This window comes from Phaenicophaeus curvirostris, chromosome 8, assembly GCF_032191515.1.
Source record: "Phaenicophaeus curvirostris isolate KB17595 chromosome 8, BPBGC_Pcur_1.0, whole genome shotgun sequence".
In the NCBI taxonomy this organism is placed as follows: Eukaryota; Metazoa; Chordata; class Aves; order Cuculiformes; family Cuculidae; genus Phaenicophaeus; species Phaenicophaeus curvirostris.
Genome location: NC_091399.1, coordinates 21,478,994 through 21,497,511, shown reverse-complemented (window position 1 = coordinate 21,497,511; position 18,518 = coordinate 21,478,994). Strand labels below are relative to the sequence as shown.

The following is an 18,518-nucleotide window of genomic DNA, read 5'->3' as shown; positions in this document are numbered from 1 at the left end:
ATTGGTATTGGAGAAACCAAACCAGAAGCAACATAACCTGCAGGCTAAAAATACCGTTGTTCCCATCTGTATACAGAGAAAGTTTCTCTGCTGTCAGAAACTAAGAGTCCAGGCAACAAGAAGGATCTGATCTCTTGTGGCAGCAGGAGTATATGGCAGCAATGCTTATCTAAGTCTTTTCCCTCTGTTTGAAACCCTGACTTCTCCATTTGGGCTTCTTGTTCCATGGACTCCACATTAGTTTGTGATTTCACAGTATTGTATGAAAAAGCAAGAGTACAGCAAGGTTTTACCACAAATAGGAAACAGGTGCCATAGCTCTTTTAAAAATGGAAGTGCAATAAAGAGCTGAGCTTACATCCAAGCTGCGGGCACAAGGACATCGTTCAGTCAGTGCAAACTGACAGCAGAAGCAGCAGCGTTCACTGGCTCAAGTTTGGCGCTGCACAAACACCTAAAAGTTTTCTGCACACACTATACAGGACATACGACATTGGGAGTTATCACTTCACGCTGGGAGTTATACACCTGTGCTGTGTGAAGAGGGTTTATTGTGACTTCTCATTCCTTAAATGACATTGTAAAGCTAATGCGGATATGACAGAAAAATCTGACATGCACATTTGTGTGGTAGAGCTGACTCCAACTCCAGTCAGCTGGAGCTGAATGTGGGGTGAAAGCCTGGCTTGTGAGACCCTCATCCTCAGCAAAGAGTAAGTAAGTTTCAGTTTTCCTTTCACAGCCACAGATTTTGTAGAGCTGACAAATCACAAAAACACATCTAGCACAAAAAAAAGGAACCCTGCAATGCAGTTTTCTACAAAGATACTTTTCAGAGAAAAGCCATGCTGTAACTTCCTCTTGCGACACCCAGAACACCAGAGGTCAGAAGCTGGTCCTTTCAACCGGCTGCCGCAGAAACCAGGAGTTCCCAGCTAACTAAAAAAGCCCGTGTTCCACAAGCTACAGAGTCTGTCCACAGGTGAACTAGGAGGATGGCATAGGAGAAACTTTATGACAAGGCATCTCTGAGCAAGAGCAAAGAGCTATTCTACTGTTATGAAAAAAAATACGCAGATTTGATCGTGCCGTTAATTAAATGACACTCCTGCAGGTACAGCAGCAAACAACTCTAAACATGCAAGGTTAGACACTGGAGCATTAAAATATTTCTTAGTTCTTACCAAATGCATCTAATTTAGAGAGTAAGTAACAAGTAGACAGCTAAAAGTTTACATATTTCAAATTAACCAAAACACTTATTCTATAAAAAGTAGTTATCTCTGTCAGATTATGATTTTTAAGTTACCCAAATTTCTTTAAAACTGAGAGATCGGTATTTCTCATCAATACTTATATTTATTTTCATATCTGCAAAACTGTTTCATTCACCAGTCACATTTCACATTTACATTAAGTTCAGATTAATTTCTAACAGTTTCCAACTTCTGATGAGTATCTGTTAGTCAAAGGCAAATTTTAATATGAGCAACTTGAATTTGGCACTAATGCTCCATTACGCTGTTTTTTTTATTAGGGCAGCTGGACAGAACAGACAGAAAAGAAAAATTGCTGGCAGAAACAGCTTTGTAGTTCCTTTTACCACGACAAAGCGATATGAACAGCTTTCCCTGCTACTTGTAGTATCCATCACAAAGACTGAACACTTTCTCCCAAAAATTCTGTAGTTCTGGATTTGCCTTTCAAGCTTACAACACATCACCTATTATTTCCTGATTACCATCAAAACCTATTTCTTACTGGTTTTATCCAGAGATCTTAACATCACCCTGTCGTCTCTTTGGGGGTACTGACAGCACATGTGCATCTTGAGAGAGCGAACCCTGCCGCTGCCCCATGCAGGGCAGATCCCCACTTGTATGTCAGAGTTCCAGGACAGCCGCCTGCTGCTGTGACTGGTGAAAGCTTCCAAGACAGCATGCACGCTCACGCTCCAAACATTTATCAGCACACATGCAAACTGCACAAATGATTTTGTGTTTATCTTTCACTTAATAGCTTACTTAAGAGAGCTTGAGCAGCTTCAGCTTGGATTTTCTGTTTCAAAACTATAATATTAGGCAGACAAAACTACTAAATCTGAGACTGATCTAGTCACGAGGCAACTGAGATTGAGATCAGTTGCTATTTGTTCCTAGTTCAGACCTGAATTAAACTGCACCAAGAAAGAGAGGGACAGAACTAGCTAGGCTGCAAGTGACAGGGGAGCGGGACAGAAACTGAGAAGTAAAGATACAACAGGCACTGAATGGAACAGGTAAGGACCTTGGGCAACAGCACTGATGGGTTCCTGCAGATCTCATCTTCAGCCCGCTATCTGCAGGATATGACTGCCGCTTTTATTTAGTTAGACGACGTACCCCAGGGCAACTGGAGATGTTAATCTCCCAGAAATAACTACTAGCCCTCTATCCTTCATTTGCTTTTCTGGAGATGTGCATTATCCCTTCCTTCCATTGTACTGCTGCCATCGTTCATTTTGCTTCCTGGTATCTAACACTCAAGAACAGACTAATTCATTTCTCCTTCTGAGGGCCCAACAGCAGATGTTGAAAAGGTTTCTAGGCTCAGGAACAAAGAAATCTTGTGTGGGTTAAGTGTTGCCACCTCAGCCTAAGAACCAGCTATGGCAGATGGAAGCTCAACTCCTAAGCTCAAAGGATAAATTGAGGTGGGAGTAAAGGGCTGCCTGCCCAAAGGACAGAAGCCTGCGCTCTCCATGGTCCAACTCCTGCAGCCAGGGAGGTCAGAGCCCACATCATACACATTCTTGAGATCCTTCTTTCTTGTCAACCCTGATTATTATTATTGCTAGCTTCCTGTTTCACATGTTGAGCCAAGAAGATGGCTGGAAATATCATGCTGTTGAGAAGGATGGATTTGGAAAGACTTTCACAGCTAAAGCAAGTGAATCTCAACTCTCTTAGACGGACATAAAACCTGTCTTCTGTAAAACCACTACGGAAAAATGGTAGCCTACACAGTCCTGCTCAAGGCGCCCTTCTATATTCTGAATCTGTCTTTAACTTACATTTTTTTAAAAATACCTAAAATCTCAGGGTTTCCATTTCCATTAAATCACATTTTCATGGCTGAAAACTGGTCTGGCTTCCTCAGGAGAGGACAGAACAAACTATTTCAGTGGGAAGGGACCTACGACGATCACCCAGTCTAACTGCCTGGCCAGTTCAGGGCTGGCCAAATGTTATTGAGGGCTTTGTTCAAATGCCTCTTAAACACCAACAGGTTTGGGGCATCGACCACCTCTCCAGGAAGCCTGTTCCAGCATCTCGCCACCTTCTAGTAAAGAAATGCATCCTAACATCCAGTCTAAACCTCCCCTGGTGCAGCTCTGAGCCATTCCCATGCGTGCTATCACTGGATACCAGGAAGAAGAGCTCACCACCTCCCTCTTCACTTCCCCCCCCCCCCCCCCCGCTCCCCTCACAAAGCTGAGAGACTAATGAGTTTGCACCTCAGCCCTCTTTCTCCAAACCAGACAAACCTAAGCTCCTTAGCCACTCCTTACAGGTCTTCCTTTCCAGCCCTGCCACCAGCTTTGTTGCCTTCCTCAGGATGCATTCAAGGACCTTCACATTCTTCCACTGACGTAAGAAAAACTAAATCGCTTTCACGTAGCTGGAGTTAATTGAATTGAATGCTTCTTATTGTGGCATTTAATTCAGTAGTAGAACCAAGCATGTTACTCGGCACTGGTTTTATACTGGGTTCGAATGGATTTGCACTACTGGGCTTGAATAGTCCTGTACTTCTGAAGAAAACAATTGGACCAACTGCACTTGTTCAGAAGTGAATGCTAAGACTCCACTTAAACTTTAAAAGTTATGAACATCACACCTTTTAAAAGGAAACACTGTAAGCAATTATTAATCTCTCTCCATTTAAAAAAAATAAGATTACAGGCACAGGAAGTGGGCTGTTTGGGTTTTTGAGGGAGAGCACTATTACATAAAATCTGTGGTACTGGGAGAGGTCACGACACAAGAACAGCTGGTCTCTGGGCAAACGCTAGACATTTTAAGTTTAAAATTAATACAGAGTGAAAAAGCTAGATAACATATCAACAAGGAAAGCGTAAGTATTATCAGAACAGGAAAATAATGAAAGCTGGACAAATCTGGACTCCAGGAATTCTGTTTAAACAAAACCCCACAGCCATACACGAATTAATCCCTACACCTGTTTCCCTGGGGTCCTGGTCCCACACGCTGGCATCACTGCAGCCCCTGCCACCTCCTCCCAGAAGGGTTTTTCGAAAAGTAATGCCAGTTGGTGTTGCATCTGCAATTACGGATCCAGCATCTCAGTTTCACTGCTTTTGAAGGTAACTCCCCCAAGTTTTACCAGCTTCCCCAACACTAACTGGCCTAGGACACTCTGTGCCGGGGAAAAGAATGCTCCAGTGGCCACGGATCACCTCTGCTCAAGGAAAAGATTCTTGTGTCGGTGTAAGCTGCCATTACACAATCCAGCCTCCTGCCTCAGAAGTTGTGTATGGAGAGGGAACAGTGCAGGCAGCAAAGCAGGAAATGAGCCCTGAAGTTTTGGAGGCTCTGACCTCTCATCCCGCTCTGAGATGGAGTGACCATACTTGCACACAGACCAAGAATTACACTGAGTGCTCCTGACACGAAAAATCTGTTCTCCAAAAATGTGCTGCTTACAACGAGGAAAAATTCTGCCCACCAAAAAGTACGTTGAGATTCCTGGTTGGAGCATCATACTCAAACCCTCCTTCGCCTGGCTTTCTAAGAGGAAAACAGCTTTTCTGTGCCTTCCAAAGCAGCATCAGTGAGTCTTAAGAAACACAGCTGATGCCTACTGAGAACTAGGGAGCATGTGGAGACCTTCCAAACTCAGGCAGCATCACACCAGGATGTACAGCTGACAACACTGGAATGCAGGGACAGACTGCTCCTAAGAATACTGATCTCAAATACCTGGAACTGAACAGTACCCCTAAAAAAATCTATGTACAGCAGTACAGATAAAATAAAGTTTAAATAACAAGTAAATCAATCACCTAGAACACACTGGAGGCCTTAAGCCAGCTTTTGCTGCTTGACCAACATCTAAAATACCGAAGATCAATGCAATCAGACTTCAGTTGTAGGTGCTTCACCCCAAGAGGAGCACAAACACAATGTTCTCTAAAATCCTCTTGATAATCACATCAGAGTAGGAAAATCAACACGTCAGCAAGAAAAAAAGCCATTTTAAATAAGAAAGCAGCTAGGCTCATTTTCACTTTAATAACTGCAAACTTACAAAAACAGAAAAACAAAAGCAATGGTTTTACAGGCAGCCAAAACCCAGGCATCCCAATCGGTTGCTGTTCCTCAGAGAACAGTGTCTCACCTTCACTAAAAACATCTAAAGGGTGGGACACTTCCCTATCACCCTTAGTTTGATCTGTTACCAACTAAATATTTCTAAGTCAGAAAAATCTGCCTCAGCCTCTTTTCAGGGGAGGATTTTAAATCCTTACTCTATGGCAAAAGACACTGCATTAAAAATGTAAATGAAGGTTATTCAGAAGGGTAAGTGTGGTAACTAGTGTCCTTTCAGTGACTTTACAGTGACTCATTCTAGACTTTCAAAAAACACATCACTAACATCACACACCACTATTGATAAGAGTAAAAAAAAGTTTCCTGTAATTTGAAAAGATGGAAACAATTTCTTTACTCAACAGTCAGTACTTGGAAAAGTTATTAAACAGAGGTCATAGAAAGGCTTCATTCTAAGGAAACAGTGCTAAAAGGTTAAACTGGGGGGGGGGCAGAGAAATAGCACAATCATGGATTTCCTTTACAGTTAGTTGCTCTCAAAGCAGCTTTGACATGGTTAGAGATAGGGTAAATGTGGCAGAATTCTCTGAATCTGCCAGGAAGCACCTCAGGAGGAAGCGATGGCACCATATCCAGATCAACGTAACAAAGAAGAATGAATTCCGATAGGTAATTTTTGCTTTAAGATTACTCAGATCTAAAACCAGTTTTCTACATTGTGAGCGTGTTCAGTGCCTCCCCAACCCAAACCAGCCATGGGTAACGTTAAGAGGGTGCGACAAGTCACCAGCCTGAACAACGACGGTGGGAGAGGCATGAAGCTGCAGCGCAGAGACCGCAGCTGCCCCAGCTCCACTCCCTCTGCCTGCCTACACTCCCCACTGGCCTCACGCTCCTTGGTAGGCTTTTCCTGGCAGCTCTAGGAAAGTACATACAAGCTAAAAGCAACAGTGTTTTAAAGGCTGATATTAAGAAGTTAAAAGTTTTTGCTTGTTGTAGTTTGAAGCAATTGGACCAATCCACCTGAAAACAAGACAAATTTTTTCCTGAGGAAGCAAACCTGACTACAGACAGAGGGAGACAATATCCATCCCTCTGTCCTGGCTCTTGACATCTTACAAAGGGATGGGACAAAACAGATCAGAGAGTGCACCGTAGCTCGGCCAAAACAGTCATTTGGTAACAGGATGTGAATTTCTAATCTTTCTGATAAGTATAACAGATCATATTAAAGAGAACAGCTTCTCCCCAGTGTGGAAGCACAGAAGATAGCAGCTCAGCCAGCCAAAAATCCATCCTTCAGTTGTTCACAGTCTGCTCAAACGTCCTGCTAAAAGCCCAGAAGCCTGCTAAACACTTCCAAGTCATGTTTGCTTCCCAAGGATATTATAAGCTGAACTGGCAAGTGAGAGAAAACTAAGGAGAGGACAGAGGAGGAAACAAAGGCTGACAGAGTAAACTTTTGTTTATACATAAATTCAGGGGTTTTCTTTGTCACTTCTGGGGCTTACATACACGTAACAGAAGTTAAGCTGCAGTTACACTTCAGTTATGTGTTATATTTTCTAAGAAACAACTCTGTCATTTCTTTCCTTTAAGAACATCCATCCTGCATTGGACTATTCCTTGCACTGCAATACGACAACAGAGAATTTTGAAAGCTCAGCATGAGAAACAGAATGCCTGACCAAGATAAGATGACATTCAGTATACATGAAAAATAACTTCCTAACATCACAGCAAACTGACGTCTTGCTGCAGAATTATATCTACTATTAAATGATAAAGAGTTTATCTCCTTCTCTCTGTCTGTCGTTATTACCAACCAAAATTAGGAGTGACCCAGAAACTGTGATTTAGATCTAGCGTTCGTGTAACGTCAGAGCAGTTCCTACGTGGGAGTACTGATACTCCATGCTACAAATTTAACACCAGTGTCTTGCACCTACACCTACATGAAGATTTAAAAGAAAATGGCACAATTTAGGTTAAACATTGCTATGGACCGTGTGGACCTGGCACCGAATCCCTAGAGCTTCTCAGAAAAGCACCACCCCCCCCAAGAAGAGGAAGGGTATGCGGTAACTTCCTCCTCGGGCTTTATCAGCATGGAAACAATACAAGCAGCAGACCTCTTTGTGATGCTCCTTGGCAAAAGCACAATTACTGTGAGACTGACACCTACCCTCAAGACCGACTGAATGTATTTATGGTATTAAATACTGCATTTCAAGTCATTAAGGCAAGTCTGTATTAAAAGGGCCTCTGCTCCCCACGTACGGTCGCAGCAATTCCAGAGACAAGGTGAATGTAAGAGAACAAGAAGACAGTTTATCCTCCAACGAGGAAGAAGTTATGCAGACGTTCAATTTCCTTAAAAAGCGGCTTCTGTTTAAGTTCCATTATCAGCCACATGCATTATAGTTTACAAGCTTGGGGAGTTCAGGCTCTCCAGCTCCATTACTACATTTTTTTGGTGCAGGTATTTCGGAAGCCTTTGAGCATGAGTACCCAAAAAGGAAGTTTTGATCACAAGTTTCATATTTGCTGGCAAATACACTGTCAAAAATATGTTTCCTTACAGAATCTTACCAAAAAAAAAAAAATCTCTCAGAGCCCAATAGAAGCATTTCAAGTCATATCTGGAGTGTCAAGAGTATGTAAATTAACCTTGGAGAGGCTTTTTCTACTAAACTGCTTTTGGTTTAAATGGCTTTATCCAATGAACACTGACAGCCTATATTTCACAACTAAAGAAAGTGCATTTCAGACTAGCAGAAGTTTGAGATCAGTTGTGCACCATAAGTCTAACATGACAAACTCACTAAATTAGAAACTCATTAAATCAGACACACGGAGGCAAAATGGGTTCATACTGCAGCCTGCACACACAGAAAGCACAGCCATTCTCAGAGGTGCAAAAAATCACCAATCTCACTAAGGGACTACTAACCAAGAAATCATTCACAGGTGATCATCTGAGAACGCAAGAAAGACTGGAACTCAAAATGCACTTTAGTGGGAAACAAAAACTGAGGGTACCTATAATATGGGGAACACAAAAAAACAACTAGTGCAAAGAAAAAAACAACTGCAAAGCAGTAATTGTAGAAAGGCAGGAGGGATGATGTGGATAACAACTGAACAGAGAACACATCATGACAGAACAGGGACAGTGCAGTCTTGCGATGTATTAGCTAGAGTCATGGAATAGATCTCAGTCCTGCACTTCACTTCTCTACCCAACTCACAACAAGGGAGTATAAAAACCTGCACACAGCTCTGGCAGCCAGAGCGTAAGCAGGAATTTGGAAAGGGAACCCCAGAGAACTATAAAGTTATTGAACACTGGTGACTTGGTCAGTGAACACAATTCTAACTGGGTGACAGATACCAGAAAAAAAGAACTGATCATTATAGGAGTCACCATTTCTTCATTTCACAAAACCAAGACCTGAGTATTTTTTGGTATTGGTCAGACAATGGAAGCAGGATGGCATTTAAAATCTGTGATAAAGTAAAAATAATGCAAAATGAGTACTGGCTCCACACCTATAAAATCCCACCATTTGAAGCAAACTTCAGCCTTTTTCTTTTTGTTTCAGTAAAACACTAACCCACAAGTAGAAGATTGACCTGATCTCAGCTACTCTGTTATCTCACTAGATAAATGATTCATATGCAATGCTTGCTGCACTTACCTAAGCAGTTCTAATGTACTGATCACAGCGTTATTTAAGCACTACATGATTAAAAGAAATTATTGTTTTATCATTTAACAAATTTAGTGCCTGCTGCACTAGAGGAAAAACACTTGAAGTGAAAATTCTTTATACAAGCTCCACTAAATTTATTTATACGTTCCATATGGTTGGACTCAATGATCCGGTGGGTCTCTTCCAACCTGGTTATTCTATGATTCTATAAATGAAGAGATGAAAAAGATGCAAACAGTTAAAAAATCACAGGGAAAAGAAGGCTTTGACACAATGCAGTAAAATCATCCCCTTGAAGGAAAGACTTCAGAGGGGAACAATACTAGTTTTAAAAAAAGTAAACTGTAGAGTAGCTTGTACCTTAGGAACATCAACCAAGCAAACATTTGCAGAGAGCTACAGCAGGACTCAGACTGGACAACAGTATGTGAGTATGAGAAGGACAGACTACAGCAAGACATCAGGATTTCTCAAAGCCATGGAAATACAAAGAACAGACATTTCTAGTGCTCTCATCTAGGGAGCAGTGAGCTCATGGGACAGTGAAAGCTCCCAAAGGAACTGAAAGTACGGGGAACACCACGGAGGCCAAAGGATGCATCTCCAGATCCTGCGTGACACGGTAGTAGTAAATAACATTTCTAGTTGAGATTTAAATAAATGCAGAGTTTCACAACCAGTCTTCCAGTACTGGTTACAGCAGAAGACAGCACAGAAAAGATTGGTTGCTGGAATCAAAAGGTGTGCTTTTTTTTTCGGACGAAGGATGTTTTCAATCTCACCTATTAAATGGTAAAAACTACCAATTACAAAGCAAAAAACAAATACAGAAGCCAGAGTTTAAACAAGTGTTGCCTCCAGCACAGTTCTTGTACAGAAACAATTACCAGCTTACAAGAATGCCAGACAGATTTAAGACCTTTGCTTATGAAGGAGTCGCGTTGAGCAATACAGCATTACCCCACTTGGCAAAGCAGCATATTGTATTCATAGTAGGGTAATAAGGAAAGAAAGGGCAGGAAGGAAAAAGAAAAAATAAAGTACAAAAACTAATGAGTATCAAGTTACAACTGGTTACCTGGATTTCTAATTCAGCAATATGCTGCTGGAGTTCAGCCACAGCTGCGATGCGGTCTGCCTCGCGTAGCCGTACTGCCATCACTTCTTCTTTACTCTGAAAGGAGTAACAGACAGAAGCTAACAAATACTACCCTTTTCAGTTGATTAGAGGCTGTGCACTGCTTTTACCCAATATCAGGTAAGTAAAGAATACTTAATACACTGCTGCATACAATACCATACCTATTGTTAAAGCATGTTCTATAAAGACTGCCACACATGCCTTACATGGCAGCCCCAGGGCACCCTGGCTTCTTGTACCTCTCATGAGGATAAAGCCAGCCAGTAACCTGTCGAAGTTTGGGCTTGACAAGAATAATAAGGTTTCTCATTCTACTTTAAACTTCAGCTCCTATTTTTTTTCCTTTCAATTCTCTTTAACATTAAAATCTCATTTTCTTCACACAGTGAAATAACCTTAAAGAACGCTGCACAGGAATTGCTGTCATTTACTGCAGTACAGAGGTAGGGAGATAGGAACCTAAAACGGTCTGTTCTGTAAGAGGAAAAAACCTGGTAAGATTATCCTTCATTTCTTGTCCATATTATGTGTGCACAAGTTAAAGATATAAGTTATTAGTAAATGGTGATGGATTTAGTTACAAAATGAACTAATTAAACATAAGATTCGAACATCAGATCAAGCTGTCTTTGGTGCATTGACAGTAACAAAAAACGACTCTTTTGCCCAGTGTTTTTGAGCTGTCCCCTTAAAACCTGGTTACTATGAGGCAATGACTACTGAAACACTCCCTTCTGTAAAGCTCCACATTCAAATACTACTTTTACTCCCTTTTTCTGAACTTAAACTAATTCTGCAGTAATAGTCAGTGTTGAAGTAATGAACCTCTTCTGCCACTGAAGACAACCAGAGTAGATAGAGATCAGAATCTGTTGTGCAGGAGTATCTTTTTTGATATTATACAAAGCCAATTTTCTGAGTAGAACCACACTTTAGAGTAACAGTTTATCTTTGTGGGACCACAAAGCAGCAGCTCTGTCAAAACCTCAAGTGATTTTTGTGAGATGGTAAATTCAAGTCTACATTGTCAAATCAGTAATAGAAAGTTTTGTGTTTGTGATTTCTAATTCTCAAGACACAATTCTATCCAATAACAGCAGAGAAGATTAAAAAGTACACATACACGAGTACAAACGGTTATTCACTATGTTGTTTACCTTGCATTCAGTCTCTGCTTGCCTGCGTTTTGCTTCATTCAACTGAGCAAGAAGTCCTTTGTTCTGCGCAGAAAGATACTGTACCTTTCCCTGCAGGCTGGTAACCTCTTGCTCTGCCCTTCGTAAGTGGTTGCTATTGATCTGATTCTGAAATTTATGACAAAAAAAGGAAAGAAAATGCATGCTAAGGAAAGGTCTTTCATATTAACTCCCTGAAGTCTGACAAGGAAGACTTATGGGCTATTTACTATAAAAAAATTCTGATGAAAAGCATTCAGAATTTTCCAAGCGTCATCAGAAAAGTTTGCATGACTACTGGTTTATGATGGGGATATTCAAATTGCTCTTAAACAACAGATGAGTCATTGTAAGGACAGCAAAGCTCTTGTACATCTGTTTCTCCCAATATCACACTTAGGTAAAACAGATTTTGCCAACTTGTATTCCAACTCCACCAATAATCTGATGCATCCAAGAACCATCAGGTATGTCAAAACTATTATGTGCACATTTCCCTGTCCAGTGAATTCCTGAAAAAGTAACACGACACCTTAATTAATGTCAGTGCATTAGTACAAGCCCCATCATGTTTATCCGAAGCTGTGCACAGACCAGTATGTAATACAACAGCCAACGCATTTCTGTCAGACGGCAGCTAAACAGCATAAGCACAAACACTCGATGCACAGCATTGAAGGGAGAAGTACTTAATGGTTTCCTGACATTAATGCATGAAATCTGGACAGCAGGATGTCTATGCCCCCTACTGACTACAATACATACACAGATGGAGAAAGAGCACACACTACCTGTAGTGAAACAGCATTAACACTGCAATGAACATTCTATAAGCTAAGGCAAGAGAAAACTTCTATTCAGCTGGTGTAGAAGAGGTGCTTCTGTCAGAAATAGACCCCTACGTGCCTTGCAGTTAGCTTCTCTCTCATCAGTAGCACATCCTTACATGCTGTCCTTTTTTCTGGGATTGCTCGATCTTGTCAAGTAAACCGCTTGTTTCTTTGTTTAGCTTTAGGGATGCATAGGTATTCTGTGGGAAAATTTCCCAAAAGCCTGTTGCAAACCCTTCCCAATCAATGGCATATTGTGCTCGAATCAGTTGAAAGTTCATTGGTGTAATACAAATTCACCAACTTTGGTGCACTTTCATTTCAGATTTGTTCGCTTAATAACAATTTATTCCCTAGTTACATAGAAGACTTATTATTGTCTTTTCTGCATTAATTTCAGCAATGGTTAATCATGCTCTGTTTTTCTGGCACACGAAAGGTAAAGCTTCTGCTAAAAACACCTGACAGTATGCAGCTGCTTTGCTGAGAGTCCACAGTTTAGTAACCAGACTCATGACCTCTGGAGATAATCTAGGATAGGCAGTTTCACTAGAGAAAGAAAAGACTACCATTTAAAGAATTAGAATTACTATTACCAGAGTCATCAACCAGGTTTGTGAAATTCAAAACACCTTTAACATGCATTCGTTGTTAGACCAGTTACAATTTAATGAATTAAGATTCACACACATTCAGTCTTCCAATTAGTCCAAATAAGAAATTCAGAAAGCTTAGTCCTGGAAAAGCCTAGAGAAGAGACATCAAAGTAAGATGTATGCACTAGATTCTCCCTTCTAGATTCACAGCATTAAAAATGCACATTTTGGAACTAAATTAATGCCTGCAGATGGCAAAGATCATCATCAGATATGTACCATTTGACACGAGTTTGCCAGCATTCAGGTCAGTTCATACGCGCTAGGGCTCAGTTAACATACCTGTGTTTCCATCTCCATCATTCTTTGCTTGGTCTCCTTCAGTTCAGCCTGAGTTTCTGCCTCTCTCAGTCGGACTGTCATCAGCTCATCCTGTAGCTCATTCACTGTGTTTTTTCTGGGAGGATCTTTCCATCTTCCAGTGGTACGAGCTAGATGACGCTAAAAAAACAGCATGCCATTGCTGATAATGCCTGTGCCTCATTTCATTTCAGGTCTCTGAGTTATACAGGGAGAAGTTGCTATAACGCTCCTGTTTGTCCTGGAAACCCACGGAAATGTACTAGTTGCAAGAAGAGACAATTAAAAAGCTGAAGAGAGTTATTCCCAATGACAATAAGATAGTGAATTGACTCCCTATTTCTAGCCCTTATGAACATTTACTGAATCAGGAGTACTGACTAGGTAGTTCCTTTCTACAAGAATGGTTCGCTGGCAGCACAGACTCTCTGTTATCCATGACAGCTGTGGATCAATTTCTAACATACTCTGGAAGGAAAGTTTCTTGTGGCAACTGCATTTAAAGATTTTCTCACCTCAGTGGCCGTATTGACAATCACCAATTTCTTCTTGAGCTCTACATCTCAAAAATTCATAGTCTTTTGCTTTATCATCATACACTGAAAACAAAACTCATTGCAAGTGTATTGCTACCATACCTGCCAGTGCTCCTCCAAGTCCTTGACTTGCTGCCTTAGTTCCTTCAGACCCATCAGAGCTTCTGCTTCTCTTAATTTTACTGCAATCAGTTCTTCCTGTAGCCTTGCCACATTTTCCTCGTCAGGGAGAGAGCTGTTCCTCTGCAACAAGAACCATCCTCTTAAACACGGATTTGAGTAAAATCGTGCTTAGTGAGACCCACTCCAAGAATGGAATGACAACTCTTATCACTAACGAAGCTTTCTTAATTACACATCCCTTGAAAAATAAAACCCCTCAAAAATCTATGTCCCTGGATATAGTGAGTGTGTACAAAGATCTTCTCACTGCCAACTACAGAAATAAATTGCCAAGGCAGTCCTAGGCATTTTGACTTCCAGAATTTCCCAGATGGTATCCCTAACAAAGCATTACTTACACTATTTTGCATAAGTCATCAAAAATATGGAGAAAAATCAGAAAGAATTTTTGCTAGTTGGCAAACATAAAGCAAGTGCAGAACTGAAATTACATCTTTAGAGTTGTAACTTCTATTGAGACTTACAGGAAAAATAATAAGTTGAAATTCATGTTTTGGGAAGCAGGTCCCCTGCCCTTGAAAGGGATAAAAGATATGGTGACAAAGAAACCATCTGTTAATACTTCTAAACAACTACCAGCCAAGAACAGGTCTTGCAGATTAAAGTGCATGGATGGTTATACAAACACCAGGAAAAAGCAGAAAGGCAAGAGCAAGCTGAACAGAAAACAGGAAAGCACGGGGCAGGAGTGACCTGAGGAAAGCGAAACAATGATGAAAGGAAAATGATGGAAGTCTGGGAGAAAAAGAGAGGGGAAGAAAAAGGACAGAGTCTGCCTAACTGCAATATCCTTCCACAGAACCACGGGTCATCAAATACTCAGTTGTTGAACTGTGCTTCATCATTTCCCTCTGTATTTCTCAGCAGTAACTGCCAGCAGAACTGTCTGATTTTGTACGCATGTGACACTGTGACAGCTGCCAGACTTTCTTGAGGGCTGATAGTACATTATCAACATGAACAGAACACGGCACAACAGCCACTTATTAGAATTGCCAGGTTTCAAAACCAAGCAATCTGAATATTGGCAGATAGTGGAAGTGACAGGGTTTGTCTCCAAGTGTTTTTATCACTGTCACTACAGCCAGACAAGCCGTGGGGTATCAGCAGGGTTTTCCCAGATCACACGACACGTCACCAGCAGTAGCGAAGAGCTGAGTTTGCAGGAATTTGAGGGAGTTCTTCAGTCACTTTCTCCTGTGCCCAAGTTCATTATGACGGACTGAAATACTCCTGTCTGTCTGAGTTTATCCAGTACACTGGAACAGTCTTCACTGCTCCAGATTTTCTTCACATTTCAGTTTCCAGCATATGCTGTCCTCAGGCTGATGAAGGTTAAGTAAAGTAGCAGTCTCTTTTTGAGCTTTGAAAACTATCTTGGATCCTGAATCCTTATCAATGTTCAGTTCATTAAAAACCTCCACACTTGTGACCTGGTAGATCCCCATCAAGCCCTCAGATAATTAAAAACCTAGAACCTTGACTCCAGTGGGATAATCAAACTAAATCATAAGTTCCGGCCATATTCTGAGTGGTCTGATACGGCTCTTGAAAATCTCCACAAGGAAACAATTACCAAAGCGAACACCACAAGATCTAAAAAGCGGTACCTCATGTTAGATCAGTGAGTGGTTTTCTTCTTTCCTTTTTCTTTATGTTTTAGTTTGCAGTTACGTTTTTCTTCAAATAAAGGTAAGTGTTTGACAGCTCAGACTCCAGCATCAGGAAATTACAAGCTGGGATGGCACCCACAAACCAGTAGCAGTTTTGATACTAAACAGTGGAGGTATTCTGTCCCTGACCATAATGGCACGGAGTGGGAGACACTCCAGATGCAGGAACGACAACGTCAAAGTCTCTCCTCCTCCCCTCCTGAAATATTTAGTTTTGCATCACCTCAATGCTCACCCTACGCCGGGATGTAATTTTTAAACAACTGATGTGTACTGTAAAGATTCCATCAGAATCCAAGTCTTCCACTGTAGTGAGCTCCAGGAATAGAAGAAAAGTGATCTGTTCTTCACAAACCTTTCCCAGGGCAAACAGATCTTAGTTTCTTTGCTATACTAACTTCTGGTTTGAAAAGCATCTTGCAGTCAGGAAAACGGAGAAGAGAAGATTCTAGAGCACAGTTATGCAAAGAATTAGAGGGACCTGTATTCTGTTTCTGGTGCAATTTACCTTTTCCATCTCTAGAACTTTATCTTGCATCTCCTTCAGGGCACAATGGGATTCGGCTTCACTCAGCCTGGCTTGGACCAGCTCTTTCTCCAGCTGTAGCACAAAGTCTTCACTGTACCGTGAACTGCATTTATGCTACAAAGTTTGCAGAAATATGTTTAGTACGAAGCACAGGTGGTTTGATGTGCTATAGCTTTTATGTGCTACACCCGGAGTGAAAAGTTCATTCAAATGCTTAACATCAGGAATACCAGCTTAAAAGGAACAAAGGTGCTTACCTTGTTCAAGTCTACTGACATGTAAGAACACCAATCCTATGCCTCTCAAATACCTGCACCTCCGCTCAGCCAACTGTGCAAGACCAGACTGAGAGGCCTACTAGTACTGACCACCAACAACTCGCACTTTGCTCTCACTGTTACCCAAACTGAAAAATTCTAAAGGGATCTGTGATTATGTTGTGATACACAGACAAAGATGCTCAGGAAAGACCAGCTAATTACAAGGTTAACACAAGCACCTCTCCATCTCTACTTGCATAAACACTGATTCAACAGAAGCCTTCCATAGTCTTGGCTTTAAAATAAAGCCATGGATGCATCAATGCACAATCCCTTTGATTTGGCCCTCTTTTCCACTCCAACCCTTGGCCCTCATTTGCTCACATTATACATATTCCTTCGAGACTGCCTTTTAGGGCAAGCCCTGTGGATGTATGAGTAAAATCCCAGCACAAGTAACAGTATCACCCCTTTCAGACAGGCATCCCAGGCCCAGGCTACAGGGAAACGTGGTTCTTTGTATACAGCACTTGCTCCAAGACTTCCCCCAACCAGCCCTGCACACCCAAATACATCTCCTCAGCAATAAAACAGCAGATCAGAGCTTCACGTCACCCGTTCCAAACTTCACGGGGAGGGAAGAAACCACACAGTTCTGCTCTAGAAAGTTAATTCACCATTAACTTATTTCTGGGCTGTTGACTAACTAGAATTAAAAGCGAGGTCTAACCTTTCAATTGCTAAAGCACAATTTCATGAAACTGCATCTTTCAACAGACGCATGCAGCTGCAGTCACACTGAGCTGAATGTGGAAGTCCCTCAGGTGACACACACAGAGCAGCTGAAACGGACTCCCTGCCTCTGGTTGTAGGCTCTCCTTACAGCACACACAGAACAAGAACGAATGCAGTGCGCTTTGCCCAGGTAAGAAATCCTCCAGTACTTCCCAGGAAATGAAAATAAAACAGCAGATGTGAAGAGCTGAATACACGTCGACTTCGCAACAATATGTAAGTGTACTCTAAATAGTATTGAACTACGAAAATCTAGCTGATGTTTGTCAAATAATAAGTGACAGGCAGCGTAAGAAAAGTTCCTTATCCAGTTTCAGGCACGAGCCATGCCTTCCTTAAGGTTCAGATTTCACCTGCTGAAGGAACAGGTCAGGAGTACCTATCCGTTTTGCCACAACAAGCTTGAAATTAAGTCTCCATGTACTGGCAAAAAATACAGCTAAGACCAAAACAGACATAAAGGGCAATATTCACAAGTTCGAAGTTGTGATTTTTGCTACTTAAAAAAACAACACATAATTTTAGTAGTTTAGGATATAAAGGTGACACAAGCTTAGAATCAAAACAGTGTCTGAAAACTACTTTAAGATTGACTTCTGTAGGAAAAGATCTGCTTTTATACCATAAGCCCTAGAATTTGTGACACAAACCGCAATGTAAATCCAGATTTCTAGGCACCAACCAAATGCTTTAACCACAGCAACGCTGTTTTTCTTGGCTGCGCTGGAAAGTTGTCCATAATATAAAGCACTAGAAATGCAGTTCTACAGCCATTTACTTCTGAAAAAAAACCAAGTCCTTGCTTGGCTGCACACAACTGAATTTATTTTCCCTCAGCTTCTCTTAAAATTTCAGAAATGGTAAAATTTCAGAGACTGACACAACCATTCCTACTATTAGTTTGGCCAATGACAGATTATTACATGCAATTACAGAACACTTTTCCAGTACTCTGTACTGAAGGGCAGTGAACAGGTTGCTCAGCAGCTGCTCACTTGCTTTGTTCACTCACTTAAGCGCTACCTGTATTACTTGATCAAGTACAATATTTTTATTTTCTGCTTTTCGGTTGCAAATCAGACCACAATACATTAATTATAATTAATTATAAAATAAAGCAAAGCCTTCCATAAGGTTGCAACACTTATTTACAAGCGTATGTTCCCTACATCAACTATCAGACTCTTAATTATTATCAGTCATTTTAGCATGAGTTCTTGAAAAGAAACTGTGCATTGTAGAGTTGTGGTAGCAATAACCAAATTTGGAAGAGCCTTCTTGAAAACAAGACGTGAAGTTATTTCAGCTTGAACTGCCTCTCATTCTTCAAATTCAATTCTCAAACATTCAGACTAATGACCTGGGCACTCACTGAAAATTAGAGTCTTGCT

At 41.1% G+C, this 18,518-nt stretch overlaps 1 protein-coding gene across 4 annotated transcripts in view; it reads right to left on the bottom strand.

Moving 5' to 3' along the window:
- Positions 1 to 18,518, bottom strand: part of EVI5 (ecotropic viral integration site 5) — a 70,954-nt gene that overhangs the window by 22,028 nt on the left and 30,408 nt on the right. For 3 of the 4 annotated variants that reach the window (XM_069862750.1, XM_069862753.1, XM_069862751.1), the window contains 5 exons: positions 16,052 to 16,186; positions 13,790 to 13,930; positions 13,134 to 13,292; positions 11,348 to 11,494; positions 10,128 to 10,223 (listed from right to left, as the gene is read on the bottom strand). In XM_069862750.1, coding sequence (XP_069718851.1) covers positions 10,128 to 10,223; positions 11,348 to 11,494; positions 13,134 to 13,292; positions 13,790 to 13,930; positions 16,052 to 16,186 — 678 coding nt within the window. The remainder of the gene's footprint in view (positions 1 to 10,127; positions 10,224 to 11,347; positions 11,495 to 13,133; positions 13,293 to 13,789; positions 13,931 to 16,051; positions 16,187 to 18,518) is intronic. The other variant, XM_069862752.1, reaches the window with a different exon arrangement.